This window comes from Haemorhous mexicanus, chromosome 2, assembly GCF_027477595.1.
Source record: "Haemorhous mexicanus isolate bHaeMex1 chromosome 2, bHaeMex1.pri, whole genome shotgun sequence".
Taxonomy (NCBI): Eukaryota; Metazoa; Chordata; class Aves; order Passeriformes; family Fringillidae; genus Haemorhous; species Haemorhous mexicanus.
In genome coordinates, this window is record NC_082342.1 from 45,572,160 (window position 1) to 45,591,571 (window position 19,412).

Genomic DNA, 19,412 nt, shown 5'->3' on the forward strand with positions numbered 1-19,412 from the left:
TTTACAGGCAGGGGTTTTTACAGCTGTTACAGATCTCAAAATTACCCTGAGGAAGATTCTGTGTTCTTCAAAAAGGAGATGATGAGTGTTTAAAAAACCCACTACTTTTAGAAAAAGGTGATAGTGAGTTCCTGAATGATGTTGTGAAGCAAATACTTTTATAGATGAAGAGACGCAGAGCTGCTTCCCAGGTTTCAGATTTATTAAAGCTTTCACTCACACACTCCTTGTCCTGCGAGCATGAGGACAAACTGGTGCTAGCTAGCCATTGGTTATGGAGCAATGCCAGGTAGGAGGAGCTTTATGCCATCCTTGAGCATTTTGCAGTTGCTGAGTTGCTGTCTATGAAGTTCATTCAGTTCATTTCCAAAAGGCAAAAAATATCTCCTCTACCCATTAACTATGGCCCTGTTCACTGCATGCAAGAGAAATGAGAAATGATTCCTTTGTTAGCAAATGTTAGCAAATGTCAGGAAACGTCTCTTCTGACTGCCTTTAAAAAAAATGGAAAAAATATATAGGTTTTTTTTTTTTCTCTGAGTAACAAGGACCAAACCAAAGGGGATAAATATGCTCATCTGAAGGGCTGACTGCTTCAGATCAGCAGCATTACTGTACAGAAAAAGGTGCTCATGCACGAGGCCAGACTAAAAAGCTGTGTTCCCAGACTGCTGTATGCTGTCTGTATTTCCCTTATCAGACAGGGGATCTGGCTCGTGAATAATCAACTGGGCAAAAATTTCATGTTCTTATTGAGTTCAAGATCCAGTGAAGGCCTAAGGCAGCTTCAGCATAACACAAGAACCCTAAATTGAAAGCAGTTACCAAAGCTTGGAAGGTTTTTATTTGCCGCAACACAGCAAAAGTTGCTTCTGGCAAAGCTGGAGGAAATGCCCAAATCCAGAAGCACAGCTCGGATTTGCCCAGCTCGAGAGGCCCTAGGCTCCTTCAGCTGCCCTGCAGGCATTGGATGCTTAGCTCTGCCTTGCTGAGGTGAGATGCAGAGCTCCTGCAGCAGCTTCCTTTGGCAGTAAGGAGCAGCTATAGCAAGACAAATGCAGACATCTCTCCTGGAGCCAAGCCAAGCCTGCAGGGGCTGAGATCAGCACCAAATATGGGGGGATGCCCTAATCCAGCTCTAAGAAATGCTGGGGTGCTGTCACACTGCTGCTGCTCCACAAGGAAGCTGTCAGCTCTGCCAGCTCAGGGGTTCAAACTCGATTATCCCAAAATTGCACTTTGGTCCTTCCCTGATGCTCCTGGGAATGACTGCTAAAATTCAAAAGGAGACCTTTTAAGTATGGATGGTGTCATATTGTGGAAAGGTTTTTCAGTAAATAACTGGGTTTTTTCTTCATCCAAATATGAATAATCACTCACAGTATCTTCTTTCAAAAGCAGAATTTATTTTTTCATCAAGATAAGACACATTACATACTGCACCAAGTAAAAAGTACTGCTAGGAAAGCTGCATTTAACTGAGATTAAAAAATATACATAGATTGCACTTAAGAAAGTAGGCTCTATCCCAGAAGAATATAGTAAATAAAAAGCTGATGGGTGGTTTGAAATTAGGGCTCTTTCTGAATTGCCTTTGAAAATGTATTTATTTTGGGGAGTTCCAATTCCACCAATAAAACTGAACCAGATCAGTTTTTTAAACAGCTTTGTTCTTTAAGTTAAAAAAGCATATAAACAGCACAACAATTATACGAAGACAAAAGAGGGGAAAAAAGTATGGAGGTACACCTTTGCAATTTCTACTAATAAATAAAAAGGAAAAACTTTTCTGATTTTTGGGTTCAACAGGGTCACTGCATCCCAGGGCTTGGGTTCTGGGGAGTTCTTCTTAGTTCACATGTATGTCATCATCCCCACACTGCCACATGAAGCCCATCCTTGACCCTCCTGCACTGGCTGGGAGCATGGTGTCTGTATGGCAGCAGGAAGCACTGAATGGTTCCATTAATTAAAGTGTCCCAGGAGTAATACTTTAAACTTTGTGACAAGCTTAGCTTACATTTAAGAAGGTTAAACCATCATTAAGCAAGAGGATTTTTTTTTTTAACTTTGCATCTGAATTTTTCTGTTGGACCCTGGCATCCACTGCTGCCTTTATCTGACTCAGTCAGCTGAATTCTCAGCAGTTCAGTCTTTAAAAGGAGTATTGATACTATCTACCTCTGTGTATCCCACTTAGATATCCAAATCAAATTTCTAATCTTTCTATTTAGTCAAAGGAGAGAAAAGAATGCTCCCAAACTGTGTGATTTCAGCCTCTGGACCAAGGCACATTATGGGAGTGCCTCTCCCAGCTGCCTCTAGGGGTAACTCAGGCTCCCAGCCGAGGCTGGAATCCCCTGATCAGGAGGCACAAGGGCCCCTCACAACCCGTGGCTGTTGGGGTGGGAATCCAAGGATCCCTCAGAGCACTTTGTGTATCCTGCAGCCAATGCTAACTGTGAAATCAGAGTGCTTAGGCACGATTCAGACAGAGACAAAAACAGCAGTTCAGCATCTCAGAAACAATCCGTACTGCCAAGGTCTTGCATTCAAATTTATTCCAAACTTAGCTAAAACTTATGGAAGGGCTGGGTCAATCTTGTTATTAAGCTAGAGACAGAAAAAGAATGAGATGTTCTTTAAATAGTCCTGAACTACAAAATGAAGGTGGTAATCTTTGGTTACAGGGCTGTTCTTTAAATGTGAATTGCTTTGAAAAATGATGAATCACTTCCCAAGTAAGCATTCAGGAGCATTTTTAAACAGACATCTGGGAGCCAGAGAGGAAAAATTAATATAAATAATAAAACCCCTACACTTTCTGAATCTCCAAGGTTAAAGTACAGGAAAAAAAGTAACACAACATTTCTAAGGGACCTTTCAGCAAAGTTTTGCTAAAATTATAAAAAAGCACTTACAAAATACTTGAGCTGATGAAGAGGGAAAATGAGAACATTAGGGTGCTTTTGTAACAAACCTGTGGAGTACTAAAACATACTGGTTTGAAGGCCTTATATTTTATAGCACATGCCATTTTCCACTACTTGTAATGCATTATTGCCAACCCACTTCACTCTTTTAGAGAGACAGAAAGACAAGAGCCAACACAGACAAGATGATTTGATACAGCCTATGTCTACTATAAAGCATAAAACCTCAGCCATTAAATGTGCCACCCTACTCCCTCTGTTACAGTCACGATCAAAACTCCAATTCTTTGCGAAACTTAACTCTGCCTGGTTTTTACAGTTTTGGAGCAGCATTTGAAAATCCTTAAAGCTAGTTTAGAAGGATCATTTTTGTTTTTCAGCTAGAGCACTTTTGTAATAGTTTAAAAGGCATAGGAAGCTATGCTGTAGCTTTTAAAGTGCTAATTTTATTATGAGGTGGTATTTAGTAATATTCTTCAGAAAGTTAATAAATGATGCACATTTTTGATGACTGACAGACATTACTTAATGAGTTAATATGCTTTCAGCAAAATGCAATAAAAAAGAAATTCACTGTCAACACTTTAACCATGGCAATACACAGAGCTGGAATGAGACAACTAACCTCTGATTACTAAGATTAATGCATATATGACAAAGTTAAAAAACAAATAAAGAAACCCCAAACCAAATAATGATAATTAAATCTCAAACACAATTTTGTTTCCCAGTAACACAACTGCAAAACAAATCAATATTTTCAACAAACAAGTGCCCTATCTTCATCTCCTCCACAGGAAAGCACGGCACTCCTCAACCTGCTGCGAGGAGGATCCAAGGGGAGGTCTGGCTCTCCCTTCCTCTGTAGAGGGGGCTCCTCTTGGGCAACAGTGGGGCCACTCTGGGCAAGGGGCAGGAATCCAGATCAGGTAGGTAGTGACCAAAATCAGTTCCAGCCCACAGGTATTTACCTGGGGAGCTGGCAGGAGCCCCCTCTTGCAGAAGCACTTGGCCGATGGCTGCCTTGCCAGCCTCGGCACCCCTTACCACCCTCAGTGTCCTGGCTTATGCAAAGCACCTACTAACTTCAGCACACGAGTTGCTCGAGTACAAACAGCGAGATTTGACTTTACTGATGTGTGATTTTATGTAGTGATGGATTTGAAGCATTCTATCCCACTCTGTTGGGCCAGAATGCTGAGAAGTTCCCTCTGAGAGTGGGGCAAACCATTTTGCACTCCTACAGGCTCAAATTCTCTCCTCATTTATACCCACCATAAAAGCCTACCTACCATCAGGAGAGCTGAGGAGGTAGAAATGGGAGCAGAATTTGAATGTAGGAACTGGTGAGTGTAAAAGAAACACAATGCTATTTCATTGCCAACTACCACAAAAACCTACACACTTGGTATTTAAATTCAATGGGCACTGTGTGCCTAAGGACTGCAACTGAGCTTTTAAAATCTCAACCCTCAGAATCCAGCTAACCACAATCCTAAATCCTTGGATGCTGATACATAAGTGTAGGATATATCTGTTTAGTTGCCATGACACTAATCAGCACAGCAATGATTTTTGCTAATTGCAAAGGCAGGCTAGTAGCAAATTCAAATGATTAGTGAGTAAAGGTCCTCAGAGCAATCCTGCTTGAAAGTAAATGTCCGGTAAGATGCAATTAGTGTGTCTGGTTTTTTCTTTTCTTTCTTTGTTTTTCCTTTTTTATCGGGGTGGTCTTGAACTGCAGACACAATCGCAACGCTCATGGTGATCCAGCTGTATGTCTACCAAGGACATGTTGTTCCTGATTCTGCCTCTTCTTCTGGTATGCCCAGCCTCAGGGATGAACTTCAGCACCTGGGAGGATCAACAAAAATGCTTTGAGTTAGAAAATGCTGTTGGAGATCTCAGGATGAGAACGTTGAGGCCCTAAGGGCACCAACAGCCCTTCATGGCCCTGACTGTCATTAATTTGGACACAATTTTGTTTTATTTCCAGCTTTTTCTTTGCACACTTTGACATCCTGCTGTATTGTTTGTCCTGGAGCTTGGACAGACTGTATTTTTTCCTACGTCAGGTATCTTTATATCATGCAGTTTCCTAACCATGTCCAGAGTTGCTGCTTTGCATGCGAACTATCAAGCAGGTTTCCTCTGGCTTATTTTTGCAGTCCCATTCCTATTTGAGCTGCCCTGTCCCTCCTCTCCCTTGCAGAGTATTTCTGCTCTTAAGAACAAGGAGTATTTTTTACGCAATTTGAAGTTTCTGAAACACATATTATTAGATTTGGTCCAAAACTTAGATACTTGTGAAGGGCAGAATGAGATGAAGCAGCTTGCACAAAATATGTGTCAGATATCACTGAGTTTTGATGGAATCTGAGTTTTGTTGGCTTACCTTAAAAATCTCTGCCTCAACCGAAATGATTTCTGAAGAATTTAATGTGAATAACGTCAACCAAACAAGAAAACAAAATTACTTCCTAGGGAAGTATGCATCTTAATAAACACTTCTGAAAAAATTCCATCTAGGCAAGATGATCTTGAGGCCCCTAGGAAGGCTGTAGGTTGTAAAAAGGAGCTAGCTTGGCCAATGACAGCCAGATCAGGTGGATTTCTCTTGCTTGTTCAAAGATGGAGAGATGTCTGTTAAGTTCCTGACCTCCCAAAGCCAGTGGCCAGCTGGGAAGTGGGACCTAAATGTCTGTAACACCTCAGCCACTCAAGCACCCACATTTCTGCCCTCACAGATTATACTGGCTTGTAACTAACAGATCACTCTGTAACTCAACAATCCTTTTTATTTTTTTCCTTTTTACAAAGCAGTTTCTGTATTTTGATGTCATAACACCATACAAGAGTTGAGATGGTTTTGGAAATGACAGGGAGTAAGAGGCTGTGTTCCAGATCAACAGAGTATTAGACTTTTCAACAGAACTAGGAAGCCCCAGAAAGCAAATGTGAAGCACTTGCCAAAAGACATAGAGAGGTACTGTGCAGGGTAGGTGGGAAAAGGCAGGCAGGTTGGCAGCTCTCAGGACAAGACCATTTGTTCTCTGACATTAATGCCTTGAGGCTAGAAAAGTCATGAGATTTAACAAAAGTGATAAGCACTGAACACAGTTTGTTCTCTGTTTTGTGATGAAATGAATATTTAGCCTATGTAATACTGAAAGGAAGGACTGTGCCTAAGCAAGGTACAGACATGCTGCTGTATTGCGTTGGGAAAACAATTATTTTGCCCTGTTAGAAATGCAGAAACATAATTTTACTTTTTTCTTTTTCAGCAACAAAAATATAGTATCTTTGAATTGATTTCAAACATTGGTTGCATCCATATATGCAATAAATCCTGATGGACACTAGGAAAATTTGCTGGATCACACTGTCATCCCAAGCGCAAAGGAACTGAACTCAATCAGGTTACTGCAATTATTACAGAGTTAAAACTAGACCACAACTTTAAAGATGCTTTTGCAAAGAAAATGTACTTTAAAAATCAAGTACAGATGCTGACACTAAACCCATGATAAATTCCTTATTTAAAGAAGTCTTCCAGCAAATTATGACCAATCCAGATGACTGGCAGTTTGCAAAATCACAGGGTAGGAAGATCTGACTTTTTCCAGGTGAGAGCAAATCAAAATATGCAATGGGATGAGAGCAAAGATGTGGACTGTATTTAAGCTAACAGACCATCTGACAGCTTGGGGACTTTGTGTTTTTTATCAAGAAGCCTGAGCATAGTATATAGGCTTTGCTGATAAGAAAATAAACTGTCAGGCACTTCCTCAGACAAGGCAGGAAAACAGTGATTGAACACAGCTGAAATTATCAAATCAGAGTCCTTTAGGTGGGAAAAGACCTCTGAGATCATTGGCTCCAACCCTCATCCCAGCACCGGCAAGTCAACCACTAACTTCTGTCCCCTAACACCACAGCTCACATGCTTTTGAATACTTCCAGGAATAGCAACTCTTCCACTTCCCTGGGCAGCTTGTTTCAATGTTTGACCATCGTTGCAGTAAAGAAAATTTCCCTTATATCCAGTCTAAACCTTCCCTGGTACAATTTGAGGCCATGTCCTCTTGTTCTGACACTTGTTATCTGCGAGAAGAGGATCACCCCACCTGCTACACCCTCCTTCAGGCACGCAGAGAGAGTGATAAAGTTCCCACTGAGCCTCTTTTGCTCCAGTCTAAACACCCTGAGCTCCCTCAGATGTGAGACCTGTGCTCCAGACCCTTCTCCAGCTCTGTTCCCCTTCCCTGGACTGAAGCTGTGGCCTCAGCAGTGCTGAGCACAGGGGGACGGTCACTGCCCTGCTCCTGCTGGCCACACCCTGGCTGATCCAGGCCAAGATGCCATTGGTCACCTGGGCACATGCTGGGTCATGTTCAGCTGCAGTCAACCAGCACCCCAAGGTCCTTTTCTGCCAGACAGCTTTCCAGGCACAGTTGCCACATCCTGTAGCACTGCCTGGGGCTGTTGTGACCCAAGTGCAGGACCCAGCACTTGGTCTTGTTGAACCTCACACAACTAGTCTCAGATTCAGCCTGTCCAGATCCCCCTCCAGAGCTACTTTAATAGCTGATCACAGAGCTGATATTCAAAGCTCCCTGTCTCACTCCCACCTAACAGTTTTATTTTCATCTAAGTACAAGGGAATTGAAAAGAATCTGGAAAAAAGGCCATTTCTGGTGACCACAGTAGAAGGAAGACAACCCTTTATTCCGCAAATAGCTGCTGTTTATTTATCACATGGTCACGTCCTTAAAACTGAGGAACTACTGAATTAATGAGAACAGCTCAAATAAATCTGTTCAAGACACTTTATCACTCATTTTTTCATGGGATCAGTAGCTGTAAGAAAATATGGATATGACAAGTCTAGAATGCTCAAAAGGCTTGGGTTTTTGTTTTGTTTGTTTGTTTGTTTTGGTAGGGGTGAAAAGGAACAACCTTGTAGTCTTCAAATAAAAGGATCATTGTCTGTCACTTCACACCAAATTGCAGTGCCTCATCTACTCAGATCATTGCCTCACAAAGAGCATGTAACTACAGTCATGTCCCTCTCATCAAACACTGAGTAAATTATGGTCATCAAACTATTAAAATAATTAAAATAAAATCAAGACAGATTATTCTGCTTTTGAGCTGGATTTGGTGCTTATAGGTATTAAAAAAAAAAAAGTGCAGCAGGGCATTTCCTGTGCAGAGAGCCCCATAGAAGCACACCAATATGCTGTATGGCTTTTTACTTTGTAGATGTGCCTGAGCATCTACCTGAGAAGTTTCAAGGTAAAATGACTGTAGCCACCACGTAACTTTACTTGGGGGGCAGTGATCTAGGAAATATAAAGAAAATGCTTACATGTATTTCCCTGCCAGCAATCTTGCTCATTGATCATGTATTGAATTTGGATGCCAGTTTCTGAAAGCCTCTTTAAATGAGATCTAAGCCATGACAAAAACCAGGATCTGGAAGTGAAGCCAGAAAAACTTCAAGTGGAATTAGGGCACACACATGTTTAAGTCAAGCCCATGCACCACTTGGGACAGCCCTCGAAGGAACCTGGGGGTTTCCAGCCTGTTTGAGTACTGCCTTTCCAGGAGGTGTATGACACCAGTTTGGGTTGTGCTCTGGGGGCAGCAGGCGCTCTCCTGTTGCCTGTGGAGCACAGGAAGTCAGGGCTGATGGTCCCTATCATCTCAGCAGGTCTGTAAAAACACTTAAGAACTCTTAACACTTCAAGAGGTGGGGCTGAGGACAGCAGAGTGGCAGTGACTGCCAGGAAAAGGACACAGCTGGAGAGAACTTGTTCACCCTGATCCATACATGGCGTGTCTTCAGTAGAAGCTGGAATGAAGCAGCAGCTCCAGAGCATGATTCACCTGAAACACCCAGCTCTGGCAGGGCTAGCTCCGGGGTCTAGGAAAGGAGCCCAAAGCTTGGACTCCAAGTGTTAGATGGGTAGAGCCAGGTGAGGTGAACCATCCCTTCAGCATTTGCTGATGGTCCTAGCCAGGTATCACTGACCCTTGCAGTCAGGCAGCATTTACCCATGACAGTCCATGATGGCTGATTTCTGTTTTATTAAAAACCAAATCAAAACTTAAAAAAAAATTACCCACAGGCATTTTTGACTTATCATTTACTTGTTAGTAACAACAGTAACATTGTTTTTTAAAATCTTGAACAGTATTTTAAGCATCAGCAGAAAAATGAAGCTCACTCAAAAATCGGCTTTTTTTTTCTTTCTGATTAACCTAAGAAGCCTACAGAAAATCAATAATATGACTATGGCTTACCCAATATCTAATTAGCTTCATATTCTTGTGACAGAGGATGGTGAGCAACTCTGGATGCTATTTTAGATAGTGAAATTTGTACTTTGCAGTACTTATTTTAAAATTCTGCTATGCAGCATTATCTAATCTCCTTCTGCACATCTAAAAATAACATCATTCTAGCATAAAAACCAAATTATATTTGTCTGAGATTCATGAAAGAGGAAGCATCAAATTGCAAAACATTCAACACAGATACAAGTTCTGATAGACATAAAAAATCATACTCTGCAATTTTTGAAAGTTATCTAATCCAAAGGTCACATATGGTTTAGCTGTGCTCTGAGTACAAGAAGCCAAGTATTATGGGAATGTGGTTCATAATTTAGCACAAGGACCTTTACTCTAGTAGGAACATAGCCTAAACCAATCACATAGACCCAAAGATGTATTCTTTCTTACCAGAGATAAATACAGGGTATCGGAGACAAGAAAAATGAGTTGGCTTGCTGATCACTGGTAGAAGGCAAATTAAGAGATTATTAAATATAGATGGGATTATTGTTTCTATTTTTTTATTTGCATGCATAAGAAACACCTGGTTTTAATACAACAAACATGGGAAAAATTAATTTGCTTAAAACTCAAGTACCTGAAGCACTAACGAAAGCTATGATGTTTTTGACATATGTGACATTAACAAGACCCTGACTTTTTCTGCTCTTGTCAGGAATTATGTGTGCATTATGCTACAGCTGATGTTTTCTCACTGACTAGACACAGGTGCTCCTCCTTCACAAACTGCCTCCCTGTCCTGACATGTCACAGGATGTCTCACTTAACTTCCAGATGTCAACCAAAAAACTTCATTTTTCATCTAGTTAAAAATGAACCTTTTTCTCTCACTGCACTTCTGTGCTCTCTCTGCTCATCCTGTGACCTAGCAGTCATTTCTGACTCATTTTGTTTCCTTGTACTTGCATTCCAAATAAATCCCATTGCTGCTTCTTGTACAATATTGCATGAATTAACTCTTTTGTCAGGCTAATTCTATGCCTTAATTACCATAACAACCTTTTATCTCCTTTATGCATGTACTATCAACTCGAGGACATACAACAATCAGACCATATTCCTTGCACACTGCTTTGATGATTCTAGCTCTTTTTAATCCCTTAGCAAATTTCCTTTGTTCTGTCAGCAGCATTTGGATAATTTTTTGACCAGTTATCTTATGTTTCCCTGTGTAAGGATAGGCTGAACATTATTGCCCTCTCCTCAAGTGCCTCCTTAAGGTTTGCTTCTCATTTCTCTGAAAAATGAAAGAAGAAAAAAGCCCCAACAGCATCAAATTGTCTTAGTTACATTTCTTAACTCCACTGCAGTAAGTTTGTCTTACTGAAGTTCCACTTTTTAATTCTCTATTGTGCTCCTGTGTTCTTTTTTCCTGTATAATATTCCCTCTGTCTTGTTATGCCTTTGCAATGTTGGGTTCAGCTGAAGCTGTTTTTATGCTCCAGCAACTTGTGCCAAGATACAGTACTGTGTGCTCTGGGGTACCTACTGCCTCTCTCAAGGCAACCAAAGGTTATGAAATTGCCATCCTAACACTGATCAAAACCTTCTCTCTGAGAATTAATTGAATCTGTGTCCTGTGAAGGCACCAGACAAGCTGCAGCCAACATCAAACTTGAATTGAGGCATAATGCTTCAAAAAGAGGTGGGGTGGGGGAAGAATCACCTTAGAGACAGTCGACAACACATCAGGCTTTACAGGAGAGACAGATAAGTAGGTAAAAGCTGCAATCAGCTATCACCACTTTTCTTTTTTTTCCTTTTATGTCCCTTAGCTGTGCAGCGCAGCACTGTGTTTGCAGAGGTTTATACATTCTGACAAATTCTGGTTGCTACCTTAAGAGCACTTATTCCCCAGGGAAACTCATTTCACATCTCATCAGTTACAGCAATGAGATGGGGAAACTGATTTCTTGTTTCTCTGAGATATGTGCATGCTGACTGGATAGCACAGCCACAGTCACAGCTGATCTGAGTCCTGGCCTGAGTTCCCCCACACCTTCTCTGTGCTGAGTAATCTCCAGGTTTAGAGCCTGTTCCTCTTTAAAGAGAAGCTCCAGGCATTTTCAAGGAAATGAACTGCAATGGGAAGCACACTTCTATATCAGGTGCACTTTAGATAGTTAGACAGCCGTAGGGCTGAGCTTTGATTAAGGCGTGCTGCATCACTTCCATGCACTGCTTTGTCTTTCCCTTGCACAGAGCACTGGGACATAACTCAGTCTCACTCATGGCAGACTATGCCTGAGAGATGTTTTCAGACACTGCCAGGACTTGGCCTGTTTGGTTTGAAGGGTTCGTGACACTATGTGGTAAGTCATGAGTATTTGTCCAGAATATTTGCTCTGCTCCAAAGCAAACCCAGAAGCCACAGAAAACCACAGAGCATCACAAGACTCCTGCAAGGAAAAAAAAAACAAACCTACCCCACCAATAAAACTCTCTGTGTACCCAAGTTATGACCCCCTTCATTTCTGAAAACTGCTGAGTATTTTGGTAAAGTCAGGGCAAACTTCCAGGCTAAAAAGAAGCCTGAAGATCTCATGATTAACATCTCCCAAGGCAATAAAGGAAAAGCTATGCCTTATTGTGGCCATCTCATGTTCTCATTTTCCCTGCTTTTGCATCACTTCCTACAGTCAGACATGACAGAAGAGAGCTGTACATTCCATTCAAGGACATGGGGAAAATTAAAGGCTCCACATGACAGCTATTAGTCCTGAGAGGCCAGGCTAGGAGAGAGTGCTCAGTGATTATAGTGGGAGGCTTTGAACAGGAACCGAGAGGGAACTAAAAAGCATTAAGAGCATAAGGAGAATATAACCTTGAAATCTCTCTGGACTAGAAGCCTCTCTTTCAAGAAGCACCCAGGACTTTAGGTCCCCACAGCTGCCAACACACAGCTACTCCAGCATTGGCCACAAAGCCAAGAAGGAGCCTATTGCTTCTGGAAAATTTGCCTGTCTTTCTCACACAGAAATAGTGGGTAGCTCAGAAATGCCAGGGAACTTTTAAGTGATCTCCAGAGACATTTTCACTTCTGAGGACAAGCATATCCATGTGCAGGACACAAAGCTCTTGCAGGTTCAGAAGAAGCTCCAGAATAGAAGTTAAGGAAAATCAGTCTGGCAAGAGAAAGGGTCTGGGGTCTGAACGACTCAGTTTCAGCTACTTCAAACACTTTCTTTGCTCCACCACCTAATATTTCCTTCTGGTGTCTTCTGTAAATCAAATTAACCGAGACTTGTGTTTGAATCTGGCCAAGGTCCTTCTGCAGTAGAAGGTTGAGCCTTTTAACCAAGTTAATGGTGCTGGGGATTTCATAAAGTGCAAAGCTCTATCCTTCGTTATGCAAGTAAAGGCTCTTTGGATAAGGTTAGTGGGTTTCAAATTGGCTTTTAAGAGAGTAAACTGGCTCTGTGGTTCTAAAACTGGCATGTGGAGAGGCCTCTCCTCAGTGCCTTTTCCACCTGGTATTTAAGTAAAATTAAAGTGTCAAAGGAGAATAAGAACAAAACTGATTAACTGTGTGTGGCTAATAATAATAATAAAGTGGAAAACATTTTGGACTAAAATTAATGGACACATCTTTAGGATGTCATACATGAATTTATATGCATGACTTCCACTCATGTTAATGGGAGATACTTGGCTTAATATCTGCTCAATGAGCTGTTAATACATCCCTAAGGGATAAAATTTAAATTTAAACTTACAAAGGCCATTTAATGTTAAGGATGAAACACTGTCTTGAATTCATACGGTTTTCAGAGTAGAAATGAGTAAGAAAATAAATTAGCAGTGATATATTTGTGTGAATGTTGAATTTCCTGAATTTAGTGATTAATTTGGGGCAGTCATAAGTCATGACATCCTGATGCTGAGCAATACCTGGCTAGTGTGATATTCTGGTATTCCAGAACTACCTGTTTCCAAACACCTGAAAAAAAGTGCTTTACAACATATTTATAATCAGCATTTTTCTTTCTAGATACTCTCAACAGTTGAACTCATTTCTGATACTGCTGTAACCCAGGATTCCTTAGTTTATATTTGACTTTTAGTTCTTTCACAAATCTTCTGAATTATGCACAACTCATATTTAAGTGTTGAAATTCCATACAGATTTACCATGAAAAAACCCTCCAATTCCTTTTTATATTTTAATTTAGTTTCCTTCCAGTCTCTCTCTTGTTCTTTTCTTAACAAAAAGATTACTTAGGAAGGTCCAATTTTCCTTTAGCTACTATTCATTATTTCCTATCTTTCACTGTGTCCTCTCTTTAGATTTTTCTTTTTCTAAATGAAATGATCCAAAACTTTTCAGCAACTTTCCCTAAAAATACTTTTGATCTGTATCTTCCCCTACATCTCTCATGATGTATTCTTGCTGCTTCTATTAATTTTTTCTAGTCCTGCCTTTGTCCTTTTAAGCACCAATGATCAAGTCCCCCACCAATTTATCCAGACTGCAATATTTACTGTGTTATTACCCCTTCATCTCCATTCCTGCAGAGGACTGTCACTTGTCTTTTTCTTATCACTGCACTAAACTGTTCTCCTGAAGCTCTTGACAGTGATTCACTGCTTGACCTTTAGCCCAATTTCCACCCCTCATTTCTTTCTCCTCCCCTCAAACACCCAAAGTTATATGAATAAATAGTTGAGACCTCTCATCTTAATGCTTGCTGCTTTTCTAACCTGCATTTATGAGCAGTTACAAAGACCTTCTGAAACTCCTCACAGCCTTCTCTGCTGTTCAAGTATGTTATCTCCTGTGCCACCTGTCATTGTTGCAACCTCTCTGTTCAGCTCCCTCCAGACTGAACACACATGAAATAATAATCTTTGTACTGGGGGCACCCTCAGATAGCCCTTTCCCATTTAGAAAATTGCTTGTCTCTTCCACCTCGTTGCTCTTTATCTCTTAACCAGCTTCTAATCCATGTCTGATCTTGTCTGGCTGACTGTTTTCTCTCTGCAGGAGGTGCCAGTCCTTTTAGCATTCTTGTACAATATTGTGGTGCTGTATAAATATTTATTCATATATAAGGCATTCCGAGTTAATTTTATCAGTTCATAGTCATCTAGGTGCTTTATACTATTAATTTTTTTTCCAATTAACTTTTCTACCACTGAGATAAGGCCTTCTGCTCTGTAATTACTAGGGTCATTCCCTGCATCTTGTTTAAAATTAGAGAAAATATTAACTATTCTCCAGTCCTAGCATATGGGGTATGCTGTATTCTGCAGTTATGTGTCAGAAAATATCTCTTACCTTTGAAAAGAGTGACCACACTGCTCTGGCCTTCAATTGCATCCCAAGGGTCTCTCAAGATAATGCCTTAACGTTATGAGCCTATATCACATCCAAGTTTAAAGCTCATAAAGTCCATTTTCACTTGGGCCTCAAGCCAAGTGGTAAATCAGGCTCTTAACAAGAGATATGTGTCAGAAGTAAGTCAGCATGGCATTCAGCTACCCTACCTTCTAACAACTGGAAGGCAACTACCAAGTAACTTCCTAGATATGCTCACTTTAGGGAACAAACATTGCTCAGGTCTTGATCTGAAAATACTGTGTTAGTGGTAAGATTACAAAATGCTCTTTCATTGTGTTTTTCCTCTCTAGATGCCTCCTGAATGGATTAAAATAATGGGCATTGTTCCTATGCAAAAAATTTTGCCTTCCTGAAAAATTGCTGAGTGGAGAAAAAAAAAGCTAAGGCTGAATGATTCAGCTGCCTCCTACAAGTAATAAACCTGGAAGGGAAGAGAGTTTACAAGAGACTTAATTGTAATTTCCAAGTGTGAGCGTAAGTTTAGAGAAAGAGGAAATGAAGTCAAGTATCTCAAGGAACCCATGTCTCTGTTTTACTAAAAAAGTATTTCCAGTGGTATGTACATTTACTTTGTATTAGTCCTTGACTGGGAAAAGTCAGTCCAACATAAGGCTCATTCTTGAAACAAAGTTCACTAGAATGAGTGGTTCTCAAAGTTCACTGTGGTGGCATCCACTAAGAGGTGGCAAAAGTTCTCTCCAACTTCTTCTAAGTTCTTACACATAAATACTGCCAACACCCCTTTCTCACACAAACATAGTCTCTTAACAAGCAGCACACACAGCTCTGAGAAAAGACCTCAGAACCCATGGAAGCAATAAATACCCAAAAGAAGTAACAAAGAAAGAATGAAAATACCTCATGATACTTTTTCACTGTCTTCCCTGACACGCAGGTGCAGGATTTCCAGTTTGGAGTCCCACAGCCACAGTTTCCACCACAGCGCTGGACAAGGAGGCAGCGGGGGAAGAAAACGACATTTGTCAGCTTCAGCTCCTCCCTTAAATTGACAGAGTAGTTCCTTGGAGTGCAGCTGTAACGCTTCACATCATCATTCAACCTGTCCAGGTCAACTGCAATGCAAAAGAAGCTTCATTAGTGTGGGACATTCCTCTGGTTGATGCTGCTCCCCGGGCAGTCAATAACACAGAGTGATGGGGTGCTGGTTGAAAAAATGTGAACTACAGGAGTGATGTCTGAACAGATAAACATAAACATACCAAATTCAAATCATTACAGGAGGCCATCCAGGCTGTCATCCTTCTCCCACTGACTGCCATAGCACAGATCACACCAACTGTAGAGGTGCAGGGAAGGTTTGCAGTAAAATACTGGCCTGAAAGCTAGAGACCGGTCATTTTATTTGTTTTGTCACTCCACATAGTTGGATCCTTGGGCAAGAGATTCCACCTCTGCCACTCTCTTCCCTCCTTTGTTTATACCTGGCTTACTTAGATCTATTTTTTTTTTTTTTTTTTTGTTATGAGCCAAAACAAGGCCCTTCCTGTGCTCACTAGAGAAACATTTTTGGGGAGTGATTCATCCCTTCCATGGCAAGAGCATTTAGGACAGCCTGCATGACTTTCTTCCTCAAGTTGCCTGTCTATACTGTTTATGAATAAAATTTAGATAATTCATTTTTAGATGGAGAAACCAATCTAAGCAGCACTAATTTAATCTGTTAATGTTACTATAATAGGCATACAAATAAATACAATTAAAATTAATAGGCCCACTGAATGCCAATAGTTGGTTGATGTTTAAATACCTAGTATGTGAGATCTGTCATGTAAAAAAGTAGTAAAGCCAGCCATAAAAATAACTTATAAACTATCAAATGTGAGTTTAAGTGCTTTTTCTAGCTTTGCCTTGTAAAGCTAAAACAAAACCAAAACCCGCTTTTATGAATATATTTTCCACAATTGTGACACAGACAAAAGTAACAAATTTAATGAGTTCTATTTCTATAGAAATAGATTTCTTTTTCCTTCCTTTTCTGTCTTCTTCTTTCCTTAGTATTCTGTCCAGTGTGTTCAAAGCTCAGTAATTCATTCAAGAGTGGGGGGCATGTGAACTTGTGTGGAGTTTGACTCCAAACTATTTGCTAACAGAAGCATCAACAGGAAAACAGGGATGGCTCAAATGAGAACTGAGGTAACAGTCTAGTGTTTGTGAACATATCAGATTTTCAGGGCATGTTTAACAGGTCAACATAACCTCTGCTTCTGAGAACACTTATGCTTGTGCTTTAATACAAATATGTCAAAACTTACAACAAAGACTCTTCATACTTTCTGTGACTCAGGCCTTGTCAACATCACTAAGGTAATTGTGGAAAAAGCTGTCGATTTGTAAACATCATGCACCTTTACATTCAAACCTAGAGATAATCACAAGGCTGATATGCAAGAGACAAGGGTACAAAAATATCAGAAGTGCTATTATAGAAAATCATAGCAGATTCACTTTCCTGACAAGGTGTTATCTCAGTCAATGGGAATTTAACAGATAAATTGCTATTTTATAGCAATTATAATACATTCCCCCATGAAATCTCAGAGGTTCTCTCCAGAGAGCTAGCATCTCTCCAGAAGAGATATAGATCATCCTCCTGCTATGAGCACAAAATCAATGGGACTGGTGGTATACTCATGCACTGAGAGAAAAATACACTGTGAGTGTCCTTAGCCAGGACTGGCAAGTCCAGGGTATATTGATTTCTTTGTTTTAACAAATTTTATTTTCTTCTCCACTGTCATTCTTCAAAGCCACCTCTTCTCACTGCAGGCTTTCAGGCTAATTCTTTCCACGAGGAAGTGTTTCCCACACCTCTAAACATTCTCACCAGGACCTTTGCCATCAGCTTTGATAACTGGTAAAGGAAAGCACTAGCTGGATAGTATTCACTTCTGCCAGCTGATGTGATGAAAAAATCTACTAAAGGAAGAAGATGGCTGAAACTTTGCTGCCTTCATCGCTAATGAGATTGCTTGAGGGGAAAGCCTGGATCATCCACACTGACACTGCAGCAAACCAGGGGAATATCTATGAGATACTCAGATAAGCAGAAAGGTCTCATTTTAGTGATGTTGAAAACAAAAATAAGTAATCTCAGGCAGAGAAGAAAAGCCTAAATAAACAATTTAAGAGACACACAAGTCATCCTCCATTAAAATTCATTTGGAGGTAAACACCTACACTCTGTTTTACTCTGCCTCTACAGAACTGCAGCGCCAGGTGGGAATAAGGTGAGCGTGCAGAGTACTCTGTGAACAATGTATCCTGTACTCTGCTAGCACCACACTGACACACAAGAACAGTTGCCATTGCCTAATTAATCCTAGACTCTAGACCACTGTTTACTGCCCCCCAACAAAAGAGTACATTTTATTCTGAAAAACTATCTCTGCTGAAAGCTTCAATATGCATTTTTTCCTGTCTTTGGATTGTTTTACTGTCTGGAGCTAGTCCATTTCCTCATCCATGTAAGAATGAGATTTTACAGTACAGTCAGTTTAATGCATCACTTCACTGCTGTGACTAAAATGTAACCGAGCCTTGGTGTGATTGGTGTGAAATCCAGCTGCTTTACTTGTCAAGGACTGAAACCACTGGAGTCCTTAATTTAAAACTAGAACTAAAAGGTTCTTTAGACTGGATGCAAATAATTCCCAAGTATTATTGCAGAATGTCTGCATCAGAGACAGCTTGAAAGTAAGGCAAACATAAAAGAGATTCACTGGAGCACTAAACTGGATGTTTGGGGCCCAATGTTTGCCCCTTCCTTCCCTTAAATCCTCTGATTAAAACCATCCTCATTTCACATAGCTTTATGGCATGTGTTTACCTTGAAGCATTCATCAAAATGTTCTGTGATTCTATGGTCTTAACCAGAGGTAGGCACTGAAGTCAGGGATGGCAGCTAACGACAAGTTTTATTCTGAAAAAGGGAGGCCATAAAAATTGAGGAGAAAACCTCTGCTGCTTATCACCGATTAATTTTAAAAAGACAGGCAGTCTGTTAGGGTTGCTTTTAACACTTTATCTGCATCAAATTCACACACGGTCTTAACATCATCATATCTGAACATTCTACACTTTTTTCATGCATCAGTCTCAGTGCAGAGCTCAGGTGTAGGAGATGTCAGCCACCTTGCCATGGCATTCCTATACCACATGTCAAAGCCATCTACAAGCAAGGCAAGGAGGATTCGGGCAGCTGCAGACTGGTCAGCCTATGATAAAATTAAGGGGCAAATCCTTCTTGGTAGCAATGCCCAGGCACATGACAGACAAGGGGGTGACTGGGAACATCCAGAACAGATTTAACAACGCCAACATCAGAGCTGGTTCTGATGAGACATCTGTCTTGCTGGATGAGGTGAAAGCAGCAGAGGCATCAGCTGATTTTTGAAAGTGATCCATAGCATCCTTGCAGCCAGATTTCAGAGATATAATGGAATAGGTGGACTACAAATTCAGTAGATAACTGGTATATCTGAGACTTGATGAAAATGGTCAGCAATTCCAAGTACAACTGGAATTGGTTAATATTTGTGCTCCCCACTGGGTCAACACTGCTAAAGATCTGCAGATAAACTAGAAGCACTGTAAAAGCCATCAAAGACATTCAGAGCAGTGCTGTATCTGACTGAAGCTATGGTGTGGCTGAACTTGAGTTGGAAAATTCACAAATAAGCTGGAGAGGGTCTTTTTACAAGGGCAAGTAGTGACAGGACAAGGGGATATTGCTTCATATTGAAAAAATATAGGTT

The 19,412-nt window shown here is 40.6% G+C and overlaps 1 protein-coding gene across 4 annotated transcripts in view; it reads right to left on the minus strand.

Annotated features, from left to right (window-relative positions):
* Positions 1 to 1,386: 1,386 nt before the first annotated feature.
* The window catches only part of PDGFD (platelet derived growth factor D), a 138,467-nt gene continuing 120,441 nt past the window's right edge, over positions 1,387 to 19,412 (minus strand). For all 4 annotated transcript variants that reach the window (XM_059838626.1, XM_059838629.1, XM_059838625.1 and 1 more), the window contains 2 exons: positions 15,496 to 15,710; positions 1,387 to 4,787 (listed from right to left, as the gene is read on the minus strand). In XM_059838626.1, the coding sequence (XP_059694609.1) occupies positions 4,653 to 4,787; positions 15,496 to 15,710 (350 nt within the window). In that variant the 3' untranslated portion in view covers positions 1,387 to 4,652. The remainder of the gene's footprint in view (positions 4,788 to 15,495; positions 15,711 to 19,412) is intronic.